At 45.3% G+C, this 18,916-nt stretch overlaps 1 protein-coding gene across 2 annotated transcripts; it reads left to right on the forward strand.

Moving 5' to 3' along the window:
* The first annotated feature begins 320 nt into the window (after positions 1 to 320).
* On the forward strand, positions 321 to 9,984 carry LOC116990778 (cysteinyl leukotriene receptor 1-like). 2 transcript variants are annotated; one of them, XM_033048733.1, is made up of 3 exons: positions 321 to 398; positions 7,249 to 7,356; positions 8,722 to 9,984. In XM_033048733.1, exon 3 carries the CDS (start codon positions 8,745 to 8,747, stop codon positions 9,735 to 9,737), a length of 993 nt encoding a protein of 330 aa, XP_032904624.1. In that variant the 5' UTR covers positions 321 to 398; positions 7,249 to 7,356; positions 8,722 to 8,744; the 3' UTR covers positions 9,738 to 9,984. The 2 variants fall into 2 exon arrangements, with proteins under 2 accessions (XP_032904624.1, XP_032904625.1); XM_033048734.1 differs by lacking the exon at positions 321 to 398 and having other exon boundaries at positions 7,183 to 7,356.
* Positions 9,985 to 18,916: the final 8,932 nt, after the last annotated feature.

The raw sequence follows: 18,916 nt of genomic DNA on the forward strand, positions 1-18,916 counted from the left end.
GCGTGTGGGTGGCACCAGAGGCCACCAGCCGACAACCACACATCTTCAGTCGGTGACTGCAGGTGAAACGAGCTGTGCGGTCAGGAACCCTCTTCTTGGGGACCTTCCAACTGTGGGCCAGTTTCGGGAATAAGAAACACAGAAGTTCTATTTCTCGGAATTATTCTTTTTAACTTTAGAAATAAGCTGAATAAATCCGCTTCAGTGGCCCGTGTCGTGATAGGGAGGGTCAGGGAGCTGTGGTACAAAGGGCACGTGGTGCAGAGGTATAAACTGGATGAGAAGAGAAGAGATGCTCAATTGCTCAGATGCTCAGAGATCGCTTGTAGACACATCTAGCAGAGCTCCCTGTGGTGTCGCTGATGTGTTGGAGTTACCTCCTTCAGTCTTCACATCAGGTACGTTCTGTTCAGTGTTTTTGTATCGGACTGTGAGCAGTTACTGCAGACCCGCAGAGTCTGCAGCTACATGTCGTTAGCCACCTTCAGTCCAGTCGGCGTTTATTCCGATCTGTGCTTGCATCGGTATTTTGTTCACATTTGAAGAGTTTGTGCATTTTTTAGCTGCGTTATGTTTTGAGGAAGTTGAATTTGTAAACGTCAAACCATCAAAGGCCAATGCGAATGTAAGAAGCATAGTATTCACCTCAGCAACAGAAGTCAAAGATATATTCGGGCAGAGCTCCTTCTATTCGGCATTCGATGCCTCATTTTCCCTCGTACTCCATTCCCCCTCTGTCTATCAGTTCTACGAGGATGCACGTGGAAGATGTTAGCTGTGGGGCCTCAGGATACAGATGTTGGAGCCTTGGGATACAGCTTTGGGACACTCAAGATACAGATGTAGGGCAGGGGACATAGATGTACATCTTATAGGAGCAGAATTAGACCAACCGGCCCATCAAGTCTACTCCGCCATTCAATCATGGCTGATCTATCTGTCCCTCTCAACCCCATTCTCCTGCCTTCTCCCCTTAACCCCTGGCACCCGCACTAATCAAGAATATGTCAATCTGCACCTTAAAACTATCCAGTAACTGGGCCACAGCCGTCTGTCACAATGAATTCCACAAAATCACCAAAAAACATCCTACTTTTTAAAGGTACATCCTCTTATTTTGAGGCTGTGCCCTCTGGTTCTAGACTCTCCCACAAGTGACCATCAAAGTACAGCTATGGGAGAGGGGGTGCAGCTGTGGGACTGCCAGGTTGCAGCTGTGCGATCCCCAGATGACAGCAGTTGTCAGCTCGCACTGTTACATTAAGCTTCCTGCCCAGCTGGCTTACGAGCCAGAGCCACTCGTAGACATGTCCCTCGCTGCTGGTGCTCAGAGGGAACTACCTCCAGCAGGGGCTCTTTAAACATCCTTGTCTCGGAAATATAACCGCCAGTCGTTTATCGTCACTTAGATCTAAATGGCGGAACCACCATCCCAACAGCACTGTGGCCAGCAACATCAACAGAAGCACTGCAGACGTTTCAGGAGGCAGCTCACCCCCACCACAAGGGCAATGAGGAACAGAAACATAGAAATTAGGTGCAGGAGTAGGCCATTCGGCCCTTCGAGCCTGCACCGCCATTCAATATGATCATGGCTGATCATCCAACTCAGTATCCCGTACCTGCCTTCTCTCCATACCCTCTGATCCCCGTAGCCACAAGGGCCACATCTAACTCCCTCTTAAATATAGCCAATGAACTGGCCTCGACTACCCTCTGTGGCAGAGAGTTCCAGAGATTCACCACTCTCTGTGTGAAAAAAGTTCTTCTCATCTCGATTTTAAAGGATTTCCCCCTTATCCTTAAGCTGTGACCCCTTGTCCTGGACTTCCCCAACATCGGGAGCAATCTTCCTGCATCTAGCCTGTCCAACCCCTTAAGAATTTTATAAGTTTCTATAAGATCCCCTCTCAATCTCCTAAATTCTAGAGAGTATAAACCAAGTCTATCCAGTCTTTCTTCATAAGACAGTCCTGACATCCCAGGAATCAGTCTGGTGAACCTTCTCTGCACTCCCTCTAGGGCAATAATGTCCTTCCTCAGATTTGGAGACCAAAACTGTACGCAATACTCCAGGTGTGGTCTCACCAAGACCCTGTACAACTGCAGTAGAACCTCCCTGCTCCTATACTTTGGCTTTGGCTATGAAAGCTAACATACCATTCGCTTTGGCTTTGAAAGCTTTGGCTATGAAAGCTAACATACCATTCGCTTTCTTCACTGCCTGCTGCACCTGCATGCCCACTTTCAATGACTGGTGTACCATGACACCCAGGTCTCGCTGCATCTCCCCTTTTCCTAGTCGGCCACCATTTAGATAATAGTCTGCTTTCCTGTTTTTGCCACCAAAATGGATAACCTCACATTTATCCACATTATACTGCATCTGCCAAACATTTGCCCACTCACCCAGCCTATCCAAGTCACCTTGCAGTCTCCTAGCATCCTCCTCACAGCTAACACTGCCCCCCAGCTTAGTGTCATCCGCAAACTTGGAGATATTGCCTTCAATTCCCTCATACAGATCATTAATATATATTGTAAATAGCTGGGGTCCCAGCACTGAGCCTTGCGGTACCCCACTAGTCACTGCCCGCCATTGTGAAAAGGACCCGTTTACTCCTATTCTTTGCTTCCTGTTTGCCAGCCAGTTCTCTATCCACATCAATACTGAACCCCCAATGCCGTGTGCTTTAAGTTTGTATACTAATCTCTTATGTGGGACCTTGTCGAAAGCCTTCTGGAAGTCCAGATACACCACATCCACTGGTTCTCCCCTATCCACGCTACTAGTTACATCCTCGAAAAATTCTATAAGATTCGTCAGACATGATTTACCTTTTGTAAATCCATGCTGACTTTGTCCAATGATTTCACCACTTTCCAAATGTGCTGCTATCCCATCTTTAATAACTGACTCTAGCAGTTTCCCCACTACCGATGTTAGACTAACTGGTCTGTAATTCCCCGTTTTCTCTCTCCCTCCATTCTTAAAAAGTGGGGTTACGTTTGCTACCCGCCAATCCTCAGGAACTACTCCAGAATCTAAAGAGTTTTGAAAGATTATTACTAATGCATCCACTATTTCTGGAGCTACTTCCTTAAGTACTCTGGGATGCAGCCTATCTGGCCCTGGGGATTTATCGGCCTTTAATCCATTCAATTTACCCAACACCACTTCCCGGCTAACCTGGATTTCACTCAATTCCTCCAACTCCTTTGACCCGCGGTCCCCTGCTATTTCCGGCAGATTATTTATGTCTTCCTTAGTGAAGACGGAACCAAAGTAGTTATTCAATTGGTCCGCCATATCCTTGTTCACCATGATCAACTCACCTGTTTCTGACTGCAAGGGACCTACATTTGTTTTAACTAATCTCTTTCTTTTCACATATCTATAAAAACTTTTGCAGTCAGTTTTTATGTTCCCTGCCAGTTTTCTTTCATAATCTATTTTTCCTTTCCTAATTAAGCCCTTTGTCCTCCTCTGCTGGTCTCTGAATTTCTCCCAGTCCTCCGGTATGCTGCTTTTTCTGGCTAATTTGTACGCATCATCCTTCGCTTTGATACTATCCCTGATTTCCCTTGTTATCCACGGATGCACTACCTTCCCTGATTTATTCTTTTGCCAAACTGGGATGAACAATTTTTGTAGTTCATCCATGCAGTCTTTAAATGTCTTCCATTGCATATCCACCGTCAACCCTTTTAGAATTAATTGCCAGTCAATCTTGGCCAATTCACGTCTCATACCCTCAAAGTTACCTTTCTTTAAGTTCAGAACCATTGTTTCTGAATTAACAATGTCACTCTCCATCCTAATGAAGAACTCAACCATATTATGGTCACTCTTGCCCAAGGGGGCACGTACAACAAGACTGCTAACTAACCCTGTTCAAAAGGGAACTGCAGATGCTGGAATATCGAAGGTACACACAATTGCTGGGGAAACTCAGCGGGTGCAGCAGCATCTATGGAGCGAAGGAAATAGGCGACGTTTCGGGCCGAAACCCTTCTTCAGACTAGTGCTAACTAACCCTTCCTCATTACTCAATACCCAGTCTAAAATAGCCTGCTCTCTCATTGGTTCCTCTACATGTTGATTTAGATAACTATCCCGCATACATTCCAAGAAATCCTCTTCCTCAGCACCCCTGCCAATTTGATTCACCCAATCTATATGTAGATTGAAGTCACCCATTATAACGGTTTTGCCTTTGTCGCACGCATTTCTAATTTCCTGTTTGATACCATCTCCAACTTCACTACTACTGTTAGGTGGCCTGTACACAACACCCACCAGCGTTTTCTGCCCCTTAGTGTTTCGCAGCTCTACCCATATCGATTCCACATCCTCCAAACTAATGTCCTTCCTTTCCATTGCGTTAATCTCCTCTCTAATCAGCAACGCTACCCCACCTCCTTTTCCTTTCTCTCTATCCCTCCTGAATATTGAATATCCCTGGATGTTCAGCTCCCAGCCTTGGTCACCCTGGAGCCATGTCTCCGTGATCCCAACTATATCATAGTCATTAATTGCTATCTGCACATTCAACTCATCCACCTTATTACGAATGCTCCTTGCATTGAGACACAAAGCCTTCAGGCTTGTTTTTACAACACTCTTACCCCTTATACAATTATGTTGTAAAGTGGCCCTTTTTGATTTTTGCCCTGGATTTTCCGGCCTGCCACTTTTACTTTTCACCTTGCTACCTATTGCTTCTACCCTCATTTTACACCCCTCTGTCTCTACGCTCACACATTTAAGAAACCCTTTCCCTTTAACTCCATCCTCCACTATCCCATTTGACACCCCACACCAGAGACCCGGGTTTGATCCCGACTACAGATGCTGTCTGTACAGAGTTTGCAAGTTCTCCCCATGACTGTGGGTTTTCTCCGGTTTCCCCCGCGCTGAGATTCGCTGAGGGTCGGTTTCTTCCCAGCTGTTATCAGGCAACTGAATCATCCTACCTACCAACAACTAGAGAGCAGTCCTGAGCTGCTATCTACCTCATCGGGACCCCTCGGACTATCTTTGATCGGATTTTACTATCTTTATCTTGCACAGAACGTTATTCCCTTATCATGTATCTATACACTGTGAGCGGCTCGATTGTAATCATGTATTGTCTTTCCGCTGACTGGCTGGCACGCAACAAAAGCTTTTCACTGTACCTCGGGACACGTGACAATAAACTGGACTGAACTGAGACAAAGGCGATCAGAAGGAGTCGTGGACAAACGTCCTGGAGCCCCTGGGAGGTCGGCTGCTGGGTTAACCAAGCCACCGGCAGGGGGACCCCTGGATAGGAAGTGAATTGGGGGATATGGAGGCAGTGTGGAACAGTGACATGGAATGGCCATCTCCTGCGGCTGTCTCATTAATGCTATAAGTAGGGGCTACTAAAGGGGTGCAGGATTAGAAAAAGACTTAAGATGGAAGATAGACACAAAATGCTAGAGTAACTCAGCGGGACAGGCAGCATCTCTGGATAGAAGGAACGGGTGACGTTTCGGGCCGAGACCCTTCTTCAGAAGATAGGTAGATTTGGTTGAAGGGTTTCAGAGGTTATAAACCAGTCTGCAAGATGTCTCTCTGAGTTCCTGACTTTGACCTCAGTCCATTCTTTCTGTTCTTGTCACTCAACCCCAACTTGTGAAAATGTGCATAGACAGAAAATGCTGGAGTAATTGGCGGGTCAGGCGGCATCTCTGGAGAATATGGATAGGTAACGTTTCGGGTCGAGACCCTTCTTCAGACTTTATACCATGTGAAGATGGAGAATTAAGTCCGAGTTAATTGTCATGCATGGTGAGGTGCAGGTGCAATATAAATCTTCCACAAATGACCTATCCAGTGATCAGCTTTGTCTGCATGCTATTCAGTCAAATCATACCATACATGGTTACAACATGTATGTTGTACACCATGTACAACATGTTTCTTCAAATAACGTTACAATTATTTGACGAAAGATCCTGGGCTCAGATATTCCATGGACACACTGCATGCAAGGGCCCCAATGAGGTTGGTGGGAAGATCGGGCTTACCCCCGCTGACTTCAGGGAGAGTATCCCTTTGTGTGATAACAGCAGGAAAGATGCTGATCCTGAATCTCGTGGTACGTGTTTTCAAGCTTCTGAATCTTCTGCCCGACAGGAGAGGGGAGAAGAGGGAATGACTGCGGTGTAAATAGTTCTTGAATATGTTGGCTGCTTTCCCGAGGCAGCGTGAAGTGTAGATGGAGTCAATGGGTGAAGGGGGAGAGACTAGTCTGTGCCATGGACTGGGCTACATCCACAACTCTTCATTTCTTGGGATCTTGGGCAGAGCAGTTTAGTTTAGGGATACAGCGTGGAAACAGGCCCTTCGGCCCATCGAGTCCGTGCCGAATAGCAATCCTCTCACACAAACACTATCCTACACACACTATGCACAATTTACAATTTTACCAAGCCAATTAGCCTATAACCTGTACGTCTTTGGAGTGTGGGAGGAAACTGGAGCTCCTGGAGAAAACCCTCGTAGGTCACAGGAAGGGCATACAAACTCCATGCAGACAGCACCCATAGTGAAGATTGAACCCAGGTCTCTGGCGCTGTAAGGCAGCAACTCTACTGCTGCGCCACAGATGCTAAACCAAGTTGTGATACCTTCCGATAGGACATCTTCTACAGTGAATGGGTAAAGGTTGGTAAGAGTCATTGAAGGCATGTTGAACTTAGTCTTCTGAGAGAGTAGAGGTGCTTTCTTGACCATAGCTTCAATCAGATTGGCCCTGGACACACTGTTGGTCATATTCACACCGAGGAAGTTGAATCTCTCAATTATCGCTGTTTTGGCTCCACAGAAGCTGTCTGGAGCACGTACCCCACAAACGCTTCCACAGGTCAATAACTAGCTCCTTCATCTTGCTGACATTGAAGGAGAGGTTCTGGACTTGACTGTGTTACTGGGCTCTCTATTTCCTTATTCAATTGTTAACATAGATGTTCTTACAAAGAATTAACTGTTTAAAGTGTCTTCTAGTGCAATTAAGTGTGTTAGGTTTATTGATATTTTCCTATCAGGTTAAAATTTTTAAAGGTGATTTTAATTAAATTTATTATTTATGATTATTATATCATTATTAAAGGTGATTTTTATTAAAACATTTATTTATAATATATAATTTTTGAAGGTGTTCATGATATGATTAATTTGTAATGGTTCCTGAACATTTCCATTGTTGTGCATGTTAGTGACGCTCCAGGATCAGTGGGTCTACCTTGGGCATGACGTAACCAGCTGTTGACGTTTCTCTGCGGCTGGAACTTGCTGATGATAGTAAAGCCTAGATCTTGCTCAAGGTGAGCTTGGGCAGGGAGAGGGGAATGCGGTGGTGGGCAGTAACCCCAGACTGCGTGACGGGCAGCAGGAGGGGGTATGAAAGATTCATGTCGACCTTTGAGGGAAATCCCCTGGCCCCAGGCCCATCAACACTTTGTCCTGTCCCTCCCTCTGCCGGGTGAACCACTCACAGTAACTCCCAGAGGATCATTCCATGTTCCCACAGCTTCCTTCAAACTCCAGAGCCCTTCACTGATCATCGCTGGTCTTGATCGCATCCCTGATTCGCACGGTGACTTTTGCTGCCAAGCTCCAATGGCTTGAAGTTCCTCCAAAAATCTCCCTCAGCCACTCCACTCCCAACTCCAAAATGCGGCCTAAATCCCCCGTCATTGACCGCACTTTAGCCTTTTACTGCTGGCTGCCAACATTTGGTTTGACAATGCATCTACGAAGCATCTTTGAACAGTTCACTACAATACTGACACTATGTAGATAGTGTGGTTCATATACCCTCTCCATTTAAATTTCCAATATGGTGCAGGCTGAATTACTTGGCATTAGATACAAGGAGAGGCTGGACAAACTTGGATTGTTTTCTCTGGAGCATTGGAGGCTGAGGGGAGACCTGATGGAAGTATATATTGATTATGCACAGGAAGTTAAGAGATAGTCTTGGCATCATGTTTGGCACAGACATTGTGGGCCGAAGGGCCTGTTCTTGTGCCGCACTGTTCTATGTTCTATATAAAATGATGGGAGGCATAGATAGGGTAGACAATCAGGACCTTTTTTACCCCGGGGTGGAATTGTCAAAGACTAGAGGACATAGCTTGAAAGTAAGAGGGACAAAGTTTAAAGGAGATGTGCGGGGCAAGTTATTTTTTACATAGAGAGGGGTGGGTACCTGGAACACGCTGCCAGTGGTGGCGATAGAGGCAGATGACGACACAGGCATTTAGATGGGCACATGGATAAGCAGGTAATTATGGATTATGAGTTTAGTTTAGTTTAGCAATACAGCATGGAAACAGGCCCTGCAGCCCACCTAGTGTGCGCTGAACAGTGATCACCCCTACACTACTTCTATCCTTCATTCTATGGGCAATTCACAGAAGCCAATTAACCTACAAACCTGTGCGTCTTTGGAATGTGGAAGCCGGAGCACCCAGAGAAAACCCACGCAGTTACAGGGAGAATGTACAAACTCCACCCATAGTCGAGATCGAACCCGGTTCTCTGGTGCCCGTAAGGGAGCAACTCTACCACTGCGCCGCGCCCAAATTAATTTACCTGGGCATCATGTTAGGCATGGACAATGCTGGCTGAGGGGCATGTTCCTGTGCTCTAGTGTTCTAAGATCTGTATGTTTTTTTTAAATCTAGGACACCGAGACCAGTGTGGAACCATGAACCTCTCTGCAGAAATGCAAGGCGTGATGTGTAACTACACAGCAGGCCGGCTGGAGAAGCAGTTGCTTCCAGTCATGTACTCTCTCATCAGCCTGCAAGGGTTGCTGGCCAATGGCCTGATGTTATCCATGTTTCAAAAGCAGCTGCTGAGGAAATGTGGCGTGTACACCTACCTGATAAACCTCACGGTGGCCGACCTGATCATCTGCCTGGTCCTGCCCTTCAGAGTGGTCCTCCTGATCAAGGGGGACTCGTGGACGCAGAGCTCGGGGAAATGCATCACCTTAACCATGATCATTAACTTTGGTTTCTACTGCACTCTAGCCTGCCGGACACTCTGCTTAATCTTCATCGGTTTTAGCCGGTACGCGATCATTGTAAAATTCCACCACAAGAAGCTCAAACTATTGTACGAGCCCCGTTTCGCAAAGTACACCTCCATTGCTTTCTGGATTGCAGGCATCTTAATTGTGACAGTCTGTTCAATTTACATGTCCCGGTCAATGGGAGCATCTAAATCACTGTGCTATGGTGTCACGATGTATAGCCAGTTACCAGCCAACTTCACAGTCCTCAATGCCTTCTCAATATTGTTCCTCTTTATTTTAATAGCGCTGGTTCTTTTGTATGTTTTGGTCTTCGTCTACTTATCCAGAGCGAGGAAAACCGTAGCCGCCCAGAAGAACCGCTGGCTTTACCGCAAGTCCCAGCTCAGGATCTGCGTGGCGGTGTTCACCTGCATCTTGTGCCAGTTGCCATACTTCAGTTACCAGCTGGCCTCAAACATCCACAGGGCGTTCTACAACGACTGCCACGTCCTGGTCACAATGCAGAGGGCCAAGATACTCTTGCTCTGGCTGGTCTCCCTCAACAGCTGCCTGGACCCAATCTTGTTCATCGCCATCCAAAAGTTTTCCTCCATGGTCAACAGCCACACAGAGAGCACGGGCAAGTGCCATGAGATGGAGACTGCAAGCCACACTAACTAGTGCAGGGCATGGCGTTTGCAGCATCAAGGTAGATGATGGCATGTTCAGCCGGCCCCCTGCACCAAGGTGGACAGACCTCAAGCTTCATAAGTTCATAGGCTCATAAGATATAGGAGTAAAAGTAGGCCATTTGGCTCATCAAGTCTACTCCGCCATTCAATCATGGCTGATCTATCTTTCCCTCTCAACCCTGTTCTCCAGGCTCCTCCCCATAACCCCTGAGACCCATATTAATCAAACGAGTGTGAAGAACGACCCAAAACATCACCCATTCCTTCTCTCCAGAGATGCTGCCTGTCCCTCTGAGTTACATAGATACATAGACAACAGGTGCAGGAGTAGGCCATTCGGCCCTCCGAGCCAGCACCGCCATTTAATGTGATCATGGCTGATCATCCACAATCAGTACCCTGTTCCTGCCGTCTCCCCATATCCCTTGATTTCGCAAGCCCTAAGCCCTATCTAACTCTCTTTTGAAAGCATCCAGTGAATCACCCTCTGCTGCCTTCTGAGGCAGAGAATTCCACAAATTCACAACTCCCTGTGTGAAAAAGTTTTTCCTCATCTCAGTTCTAAATGGCCGACCCCTTATTCTTAAATTGTGGTGCCTGGTTCTGGACTCCCCCAACATCGGGAACATGTTTCCTGCATCTAGCCTGTCCAATCCCTTAATAATCTTATGTGTATCCATAACATTCCCTCTCATCCTTCCAAATTTCAGCCCAGTCGCTCCATTCTTTCATCATATGACAGTCCCGTCATCCCGGGAATTAACCTCGTGAACCTGTGCTGCACTCCCTCGATGGCAAGAATGTCATTGCTCAATTTAGGAGACCAAAACTGCACACAATACTCCAGGCGTGGTTTCATCAGCGCCCTGTACAACTGCAGAAGGACCTCTTTGCTCCTATACTCAACTCCTCTCGTTATGAAGGCCAACATGCCATTAGCTTTCTACATCCCTGTTGTACCTGCATGCTTACTTTCAATGACTGATAGCAAAAGGATTTGAGTATAAGAGCAGGGAGGTTCTACTGCAGTTGTACAGGGTCTTGGTGAGACCACGCCTGGAGTATTGCGTACAGTTTTGTTCTCCTAATCTAAGGAAAGACATTCTTGCCATAGAGGGAGTACAGAGAAGGTTCACCAGACTGATTCCTGGGATGTCAGGACTTTCATATGAAGAAAGACCGGATAGACTCGGCTTGTACACGCTAGAATTTAGAAGATTGAGGGGGGATCTTATAGAAATTTACAAAATTCTTAAGGGGTTGGACAGGCTAGATGCAGGAAGATTATTCCCAATGTTGGGAAGTCCAGAACTAGGGGTCACAGTTTAAGGATAAGAGGGAAGTCTTTTAGGACCGAGATGAGAAAATCACTTTTTACACAGAGAGTGGTGAATCTGTGGAACTCTCTGCCACAGAAGGTAGTTGAGGCCAGTTCATTGGCTATATTTAAGAGGGAGTTAGATGTGGCCCTTGTAGCTAAAGGGATCAGGAGGTATGGAGAGAAGGCAGGGATGAGATACTGAGTTGGATGATCAGCCATGATCATATTAAATGGCGGTGCAGGCTCGAAGGGCCAAATGGCCTACTCCTGCATCTATTTTCTATGTTTCTATGTACTAGGATACCTATGATTCATTGTACTTCCCCTTTTCTAACCTGACAGCAGTCAGATAATAATCTGTCTTGCTGTTCTTGCCACCAAAGTGATAACCTCACATTTATCCACATTAAACTGCATCTGCCATGCGTCTGCCCACTCACCCAACCTGTCCAAGTCACCCTGTATCCTGATAGCATCCTCCTCACAGTTCACACTGACAACCAATTTTGTGATATTTGCAAATGTTACTTTTAATTCCTTCATCTAAATCATTAATGTATATTGTAAATAGCTGCGGTCCCAGCACCGAGCTTTGCGGCACCTCACTAGTCAGTGCCTGCCATTCTGAAAGGGACTTGTTAATCCCTACTCTTTGTTACCTGTCTGCCAACCAATTACTCCAACATTTTGTGTCTATGAGATGGAGATTGAGATGTCCTTGTCAATTTTGGTCCCTGTTGGCTTAATAAACAGATTGAGTTTGACCTCAACCAAGGGTCCCAACCCAAAGCATTGCCTCTCCATTCCCGGCATAGATACTGCCTGGCCCACTGAGTTCCACCAGCACTTCTGCCTGAGTTTGACTTCCATGGCTTTCTAAATGCTGACCGTAACGAGACAAGTTTTTAGGTTCCGCTCCTTCTGCTGTGCAAGGCTGTAATACCCAAACACTGCAGCTGCCTTCAGGCCCAGCTTATTGTTCATTTGCAATCAGCTTGAGGCCATTTACAGAGAACACAGTTACATGAGGCTGGATGCTGGAATACGGAGACAAAGTACATGCTGCTGGCAGGACAGCGCCACGCTGCAACAGCTACGGAGTGAAGTTGGGCTGTATTGCTGGGAAACCACTCCTTCCCTGAACGGGCTTGACGCATTCTATGCTCGCTTTGAATAGAAGGCCGGCCAGCCTTGGTATCTACGCTCCCTGCGGCAGATGGAAGACTGGACTTCCTGAGAATGGAGCAGCCGGCCTTGTCCTCAGGACCCGCCAGGTCGAGTGGCGGGAGTATTCACTAACACCTCCAATGTGTTTGTGTGCCAAAGTGATGCCTCTTGCATATGGACTCAGGGGGTTGTTCTGTGCATTCAGTACAGACCGGGACAATTGTGCTTATGTACGAGGGACAGTATTGCTGAGCTGTGTGCACAAAAATGACAATAAAGAAACCATTGACCATTGAAGCCGCACTTATCCATTCTGAGGTCCTCACCTGCTTTAAGAAGACCACTATCATCCCGACACACTGCCAAAGAAATGCAAGGACATTCCGTGCCCCAGTAACTACTGCCCTGTGAGAAAGATTGTTCCATAATTTAGGGGGAGCATTGAACTTTTTCTCTGGAACTGTAATGCTACATGGCTGCAATCCCATCTTCTGCACTCTGGTACCTTTCTCATTGCTCTGCCCTTGTGTATGATTTGATTATGTCCATGTATAGTATCTGATTTAATTGGATAGCACGCAAGCAAAAGTTTTTTACTGTATCTCGGTACACTGGACAATAATAAAGCAATAAACTAATCATAGAGATAAACAGCACGTAAACATGACCTTCGACCCATCAGGTCCATGCCGACAAAGTTCCATGTGCCTGCATTCGGCCCATAGTCCTCTAAACCCTCCTCTCCAGATATCAGTCCAACACGTATTAAACATTGTAACTATCTTCGCCTGTAGCTTCCTCCTGCAGCTCAGGAACTCAACAGATCAAGCAGCATCTGTGGTGGAGAGGAATTGTCAACATTTCACGACAAGTCCCAGCATCAGGATCCAATACCTTAACCATTCCTTGCCCCGCCACGATGCTGTTTGACCCGCTGAGTGCCTTCAGTAGTTATTTTTGAAAATAAAAAATACCGTCTGCTTGTCTTAATGACAGTGAGTTCAATAAGAGAGGAACCACACTACAGAGGGAGATGGAAGGAACTGCAAATGCTGGCTTACAAAAACAGACACAAAGTGCTGCAGTAACTCAGCAAGTCAGGCAGCATCTCTGGAGAAGATGGAGAGGTGGTGTTTCGGGTAGGGTACTTTCTTCAGACTGAAAATTCTCTCGACCTGAAACATCACCTAATCATGTTCTCTAAAGATGCTGGCTTACCTACTCAGTACTTTGAGTTACTTATAAGCTCATATAACGTAGGAGCAGAATTAGGCCATTCGGCCCATCGAGTTTGTTCTGCCATTCGATTAAGGCTGATCTATTGTCTACAGCGAGGAGGGTGCACATTGTGAATTTCAGCTGTTTGCTGGAATTTACTTTGATAACTTTTTATCTGATTTGATGTATATTAATATGTAACCGAGACGATCAAGTGTAAAGTCAGGGTTGTTGTTGGTGTTTGGAGGGAGGCATGTTGTGCAAAGCCAAGCTCATTCTCAGATGCTGCAGCTTGTTGTATGTGGTTTGCGTCTGGGCCAGCTTCAGTCATCAGCGTGTCGCCGCCTCCGTGTGGCTTGTGCTGAGGCAGATAGAGGCCCACAGCATCAGCCCGCCTCCCTGCAGTCGCTGCTCTCGCTGCTTTTGCAAGCGAGGTCACTTATTCTCGGTGGAGCAAGGCAGCTGCACGCACGCACGCACACACTGGCAGGGGTGGAAATGCGAGGCAAGGGTTTTCCCCAGGTTGGAAATGTCAAAGACTCTTTAAGCTGAGAGGGGCAACGTTTTAAGGAGAAGTGTGGGGGAAGTTTTTCACACAGTGCTTGTCACACACTGCCAGGGGTGGTAGTGGAGGCAGATACAATAGTGGCGTTTAAGAGGCTTTTAGATAGGCACACGGATGTGCAGGGAATAGAGGGATATGGATTATGTGAGGCAGAGGAGATTAGTTTAACGGCATCAAGTATGGGCTGCCCCTCCCGCAGTGCAGTGCTCCCTCTGAAGCCTGTGTTCATGTGTCTGAATGGAGACGTATCCATGACCTCTCACCCTGTAGCAGGACTGGGCCCGGGGTGGGAGATTGCATCCTTCACGTGGTCCGCCCTGTTTCAACAAATGCAACCAACCCGGCGTGCACAATCAAATAAGATCGAATAGAACAAGTTGTCCTACAACTTTAGGCTGTGCACACCATACGCAAGAAGAGGAGAAGGACTGGGCCTCACCGACCCACGTCGGATGCAAGGTGCTGCTGCGGTGCAAGCCCTTGAGCCCATTCCGCTGATGCTCCCACAGCCCTCACTGAGCCCAGGGTCGCTGGGAGATTACTTCCGTCTCCAGTGCTCTGATACCGGCCAACATTTATCCCACAGTCAACACTCTGTCAGTATCCCGACCTTATTAAATTTAAGTGAGGAATTTGGGTCTTTTTATAGAATACAATACATGGATATAGAATACATTGGAATAAAAGTGCAATTATGTCATTAAAGCCTCAGAAAACGACATCTATTAAAATTCCCCTTTAAAATTGCAACAGAAAAAATTAAGTATTTGGGTATTCAAATTACCAGAAGATATAAATCATTATTTAATGCTAATTTTATGCCACTATTAAATAAACTGAATGCCTTGATTAAATTCTGGAAAACGCTCCCACTGTCATTAATAGGCAGAATAAACGCTATAAAAAAGATTTTTTTACCACAAATAAGATACTTATTTCAATCCATAACAATATATATACCAAAATATTATTTTTTTAAATTAGATTCTAATATTACCAACTTTATTTGGGACTATAAAGCACATAGAATTCAAAGAAACCACTTGTGTAAACCCAAAGAGGTTGGGGGACTCTCACTTCCTAATTTTTTGTATTACTATTGGGCAGTGCATATTAAGAATATAATTTACTGGTTGGACAGCTCCCCTCAACAGACGGAATGGATAAGAATGGAGAAAGAGGATTGTTCTCCGTGTGATATAGGAGCGATCCTCTTCTCCCCGATAAAATTGAACACCACCAATATACAAGAAGAATCCAATTATCCATAATACAATACGAATTTGGAAACAAATAAAATTAACTTTAAAATTAAGAAACCTATCAGTGCTAACACCAATAGTGAATAATCCGGTATTTAAACCATCTCTTATTGATAAAACATACAAACAATGGGAAAGACTGGGAATTAAAAAGGTAGGCGACATGTATGAAATGGGAAATCTGTTATCATTTCAACAATTAAAATTAAAATTTAAACTGAATAACAACCAATATTTTAAATATCTACAGATATGTGATTTTATGAAGAAATATATACAACGATTTCAAATTATAATTTTAGATCCACTGGAAGAAGCAATGAATATTAAGGCTGACACAAAAATTAATATCATATCTATATAACAGTTTTAAATAGGGAATTACCATCAACAGAGGCACTTAGAGAAGATTGGGAACAAGAATTAATGATAAAAATCTCGAAAGAAACATGGGAAAAGTATTTGATATATATACATAAATGCTCGATTAATGCTAGACACAATTTAATTCAATTCAAAATACTACATAGACTATATTATTCAAAAATTAGGCTGAATAAATGTTATCCAAATATTTCACCCATCTGTGATAAATGTCTCTCTCAAAATGCCAATATTACACATTCTTTTGTTTCTTGTACAAAACTTCACAAATGTTGGTGTGATATATTCGATATATTCACAAATTTATTTAAAATAAAAATGGAACCTAATACTGAAAAGATTATATTTGGAGTAATGGGAGACAGGAACAAATTAAACATATCCCAAAATTCATTTTTTAATTATGGGTTAATAATAGCAAAAAAACTCATACTCAAATTTTGGAAAAATACAACAATACAACGCTCAAAATGTGGATTAGAAATATGTTGGACACAGTGCACCTTGAAGAAATGAGACTCCTCCTAATAGATAAACAAGACCAATTCTTAACGAGTTGGTCTCCATTCATAGACTTTTTGGATTCATGTGGTGCAACAGTATCGTAAAAATCAATTGTTTCAGGTCTGGGTGAAAGGTGATCAACAATATAAAAACTCATCTCCTATCGTCTATTTGCTAATCTCTCTCCTGCTCTCTCTTCTTTCTTATTTCTCTTCCTCACTATTTCTCTCTTTTTTTATACACACTACACGTTTTCTGCTCTCTACTATCTCTTTCTTTCTAATGTTAACCCTCTTTCTCATCCACTCCCTGCACACTAAGGTAATTTACAGAGGTTAATTAACCTACAGACCTGCGCATCTTTCAGATACTGGATGAAATAGGAACACCCGGAGGAATCCCACACGGTCAGAAGGATAACATGCAAAACCCACACAGACAGCACTAGAATCCGTGTGTCTGGCACTGTGAGGCAGCTGCGCCACTGTGCCGGGACAATCTGGGATGAGAGCGAGAAAAAGGAAGAAGGGAAATTATTTTAACGATGCTTACATCTGCATAAGTGAAGTAATGAAATATCATTCATGTAAAGTATAATTTTCAATTCTGGAGACAATTCCACCGGCAGTGATCAGGAGATGTCTGGTGAGGTTTTACCAGGACTAGTTTGCACATTTTAGTTACTGCTCTCTTCTCTGAACTCTGTGAGAATTAGAGAGATAGGATCTGCCCTGTGCCAGTGACGCAGCTGCCCTGTGCCAGTGAAAGATGCTGAAGCAAACGTCTTCTCTCTTGAACATTGTGAACGACAGAATCATCCATCAGTCTGAAGAAGGGTCTCAACCCGAAACGTCGCCTCTCCGTAAGGATGGCAATGTAAGGGGACCTTGGATGTCTGGTTGTAAATTTGATCAAAAAGGAAAAGGAGGCGCATGCAAGGTTTTAGAGGTTGGAATCAGACAGGGCCTTTGGTATATAAAGAAAGTAGGAAATAACTCAAACTTGCAATTAAGAGGGATGGTGCAGCGGTAGAGTTGCTGCCTTACACCGCCAGTGACCAGGATTCAACCCTGACTACAGGTGCTGTCAGTACACAGTTTGTACGTTCTCCCCGTGACTGCGTAGGTTTCCTCCGGATGCTCCAGTTTAATCCCACACTCCAAAGACGTTACAGGATTTGTAAGTGAGTCAGAAGAGTTCTGGCCAAAAATGACACCTATTCCTTTTCTCCAGAGATGCTGCCTGACCCACTGAGTTACTCCAGCATTTTGTGTCTATCTTGGGTATAAACCAGCATCTGCAGTTCCTTCCAGCATATGTTTGTAGGTTAATTGGTTTAGGTAAAATTGTAAATTGTCCCTAGTGTGTAGGATAGTGCAGGTGTACAGGGTGATCGCTGGCCAGCGCAGACTCGGGGAGGTGAAGGGCCTGTGTCCACACGGCATCTCTAAAGTGAAAACCCTGAAGCAGAATTCTGCTGAGGCTGAAAATCAAATAAAACCAGAAAAAGCTGGAAACCGAGGTCAGGCAGCATCTGTGGAGAGAGGGGTAATGTCAGAAGTGTGCCATTCCTTCTCTGTGCTTATCTTGTCCAAGAGACTAACCTCTTCATTCCTTTAACTCCTGGTCTACTGACTGCCCCTGTTTTCTCCCCAGACCCATGTTGGGGTCCTCTCCCCATGCACCCGCCCATCTTTCAAAAACAACATCATCTCGTTCTCCTCAAACCCTGGTCCTTGAGTCTTTCCGCATCGCTGCCCCACCTCTAACTCTCTTCCACATCACTGCCTCACCTCCCACCCCTTCCCTCTCCAGATCCATGACCATCTTTCCTGGAAGTCCGTGCTTGATTCCCTCCAATCTGGCGTCTGGTTACCCCACTCCCTCATCCATCATCCACACACTCGGGGCAATTTACAGAGGACAATTAACCTACAAACCTGCACGTCTTTGGGATGTAGCACCCGGAGTAAACCCACGCGTTTACAGAATGTCTCATTATCTCCTTGACAGAGTCCCTCATTTCCTGATGCTGCCTCAAACACATGGAATTAATGTAATGCAGAAGGAGGCCATTCAGCCCATTTAGTGACATTGCATGGAGACAGGGTGGTAAAGACATATTGGGTCTTCATCCGTCAGGGAATCGAGTTCAGAAGCTGGGAAGTTAAGTTGCAGTTGTACAAGACGTTGGTGAGGCTGCAATTAGGGTATTGACTTTGATTTTGGTCACCCTGTTGTAAGAAATAAGTCATTAAGCTGGAAACAGTGCAGAGGAGGTTTGCGAGGTGGTTGCCAGGATTTGACAGCCTGAGCTATTATGAGATATTGAGAAGGCTAGAACAGGAGGCTGACGGATGAGGCATGCGCAGGGATTTTTGGAAAAGATCTTCCCATTTATGGGTTAAAGCTTAAAATTAAATTGCACCACATCTAAATGAATGGGCATTTTTCTAAAAACAACAGCAGCTGATTGACCCAGCAGCAGGCACTGGTACACAAAAATGCCCTGGCTCAGCACTTCAACTCCCCCTCCCATTCCCCATCCGACCTCTCTGTCCTGGGTCTCCTCCATGGCCAGAGCGAGCAACACTGGAAATTGGAGGAACAGCAACTCATATTCCGCTTGGGGGGTCTGCATCCTGCGGGCATGAACATTGAATTCTCCCAATTTTGTTAGCCCTTGCTGTCTCCTCCCCTTCCTCAGCCCTCGTGCTGCTCCTCCTCCTTTTTCCTTTCTTCTCTCC

This window comes from Amblyraja radiata, chromosome 32, assembly GCF_010909765.2.
Source record: "Amblyraja radiata isolate CabotCenter1 chromosome 32, sAmbRad1.1.pri, whole genome shotgun sequence".
Taxonomy (NCBI): domain Eukaryota; kingdom Metazoa; phylum Chordata; class Chondrichthyes; order Rajiformes; family Rajidae; genus Amblyraja; species Amblyraja radiata.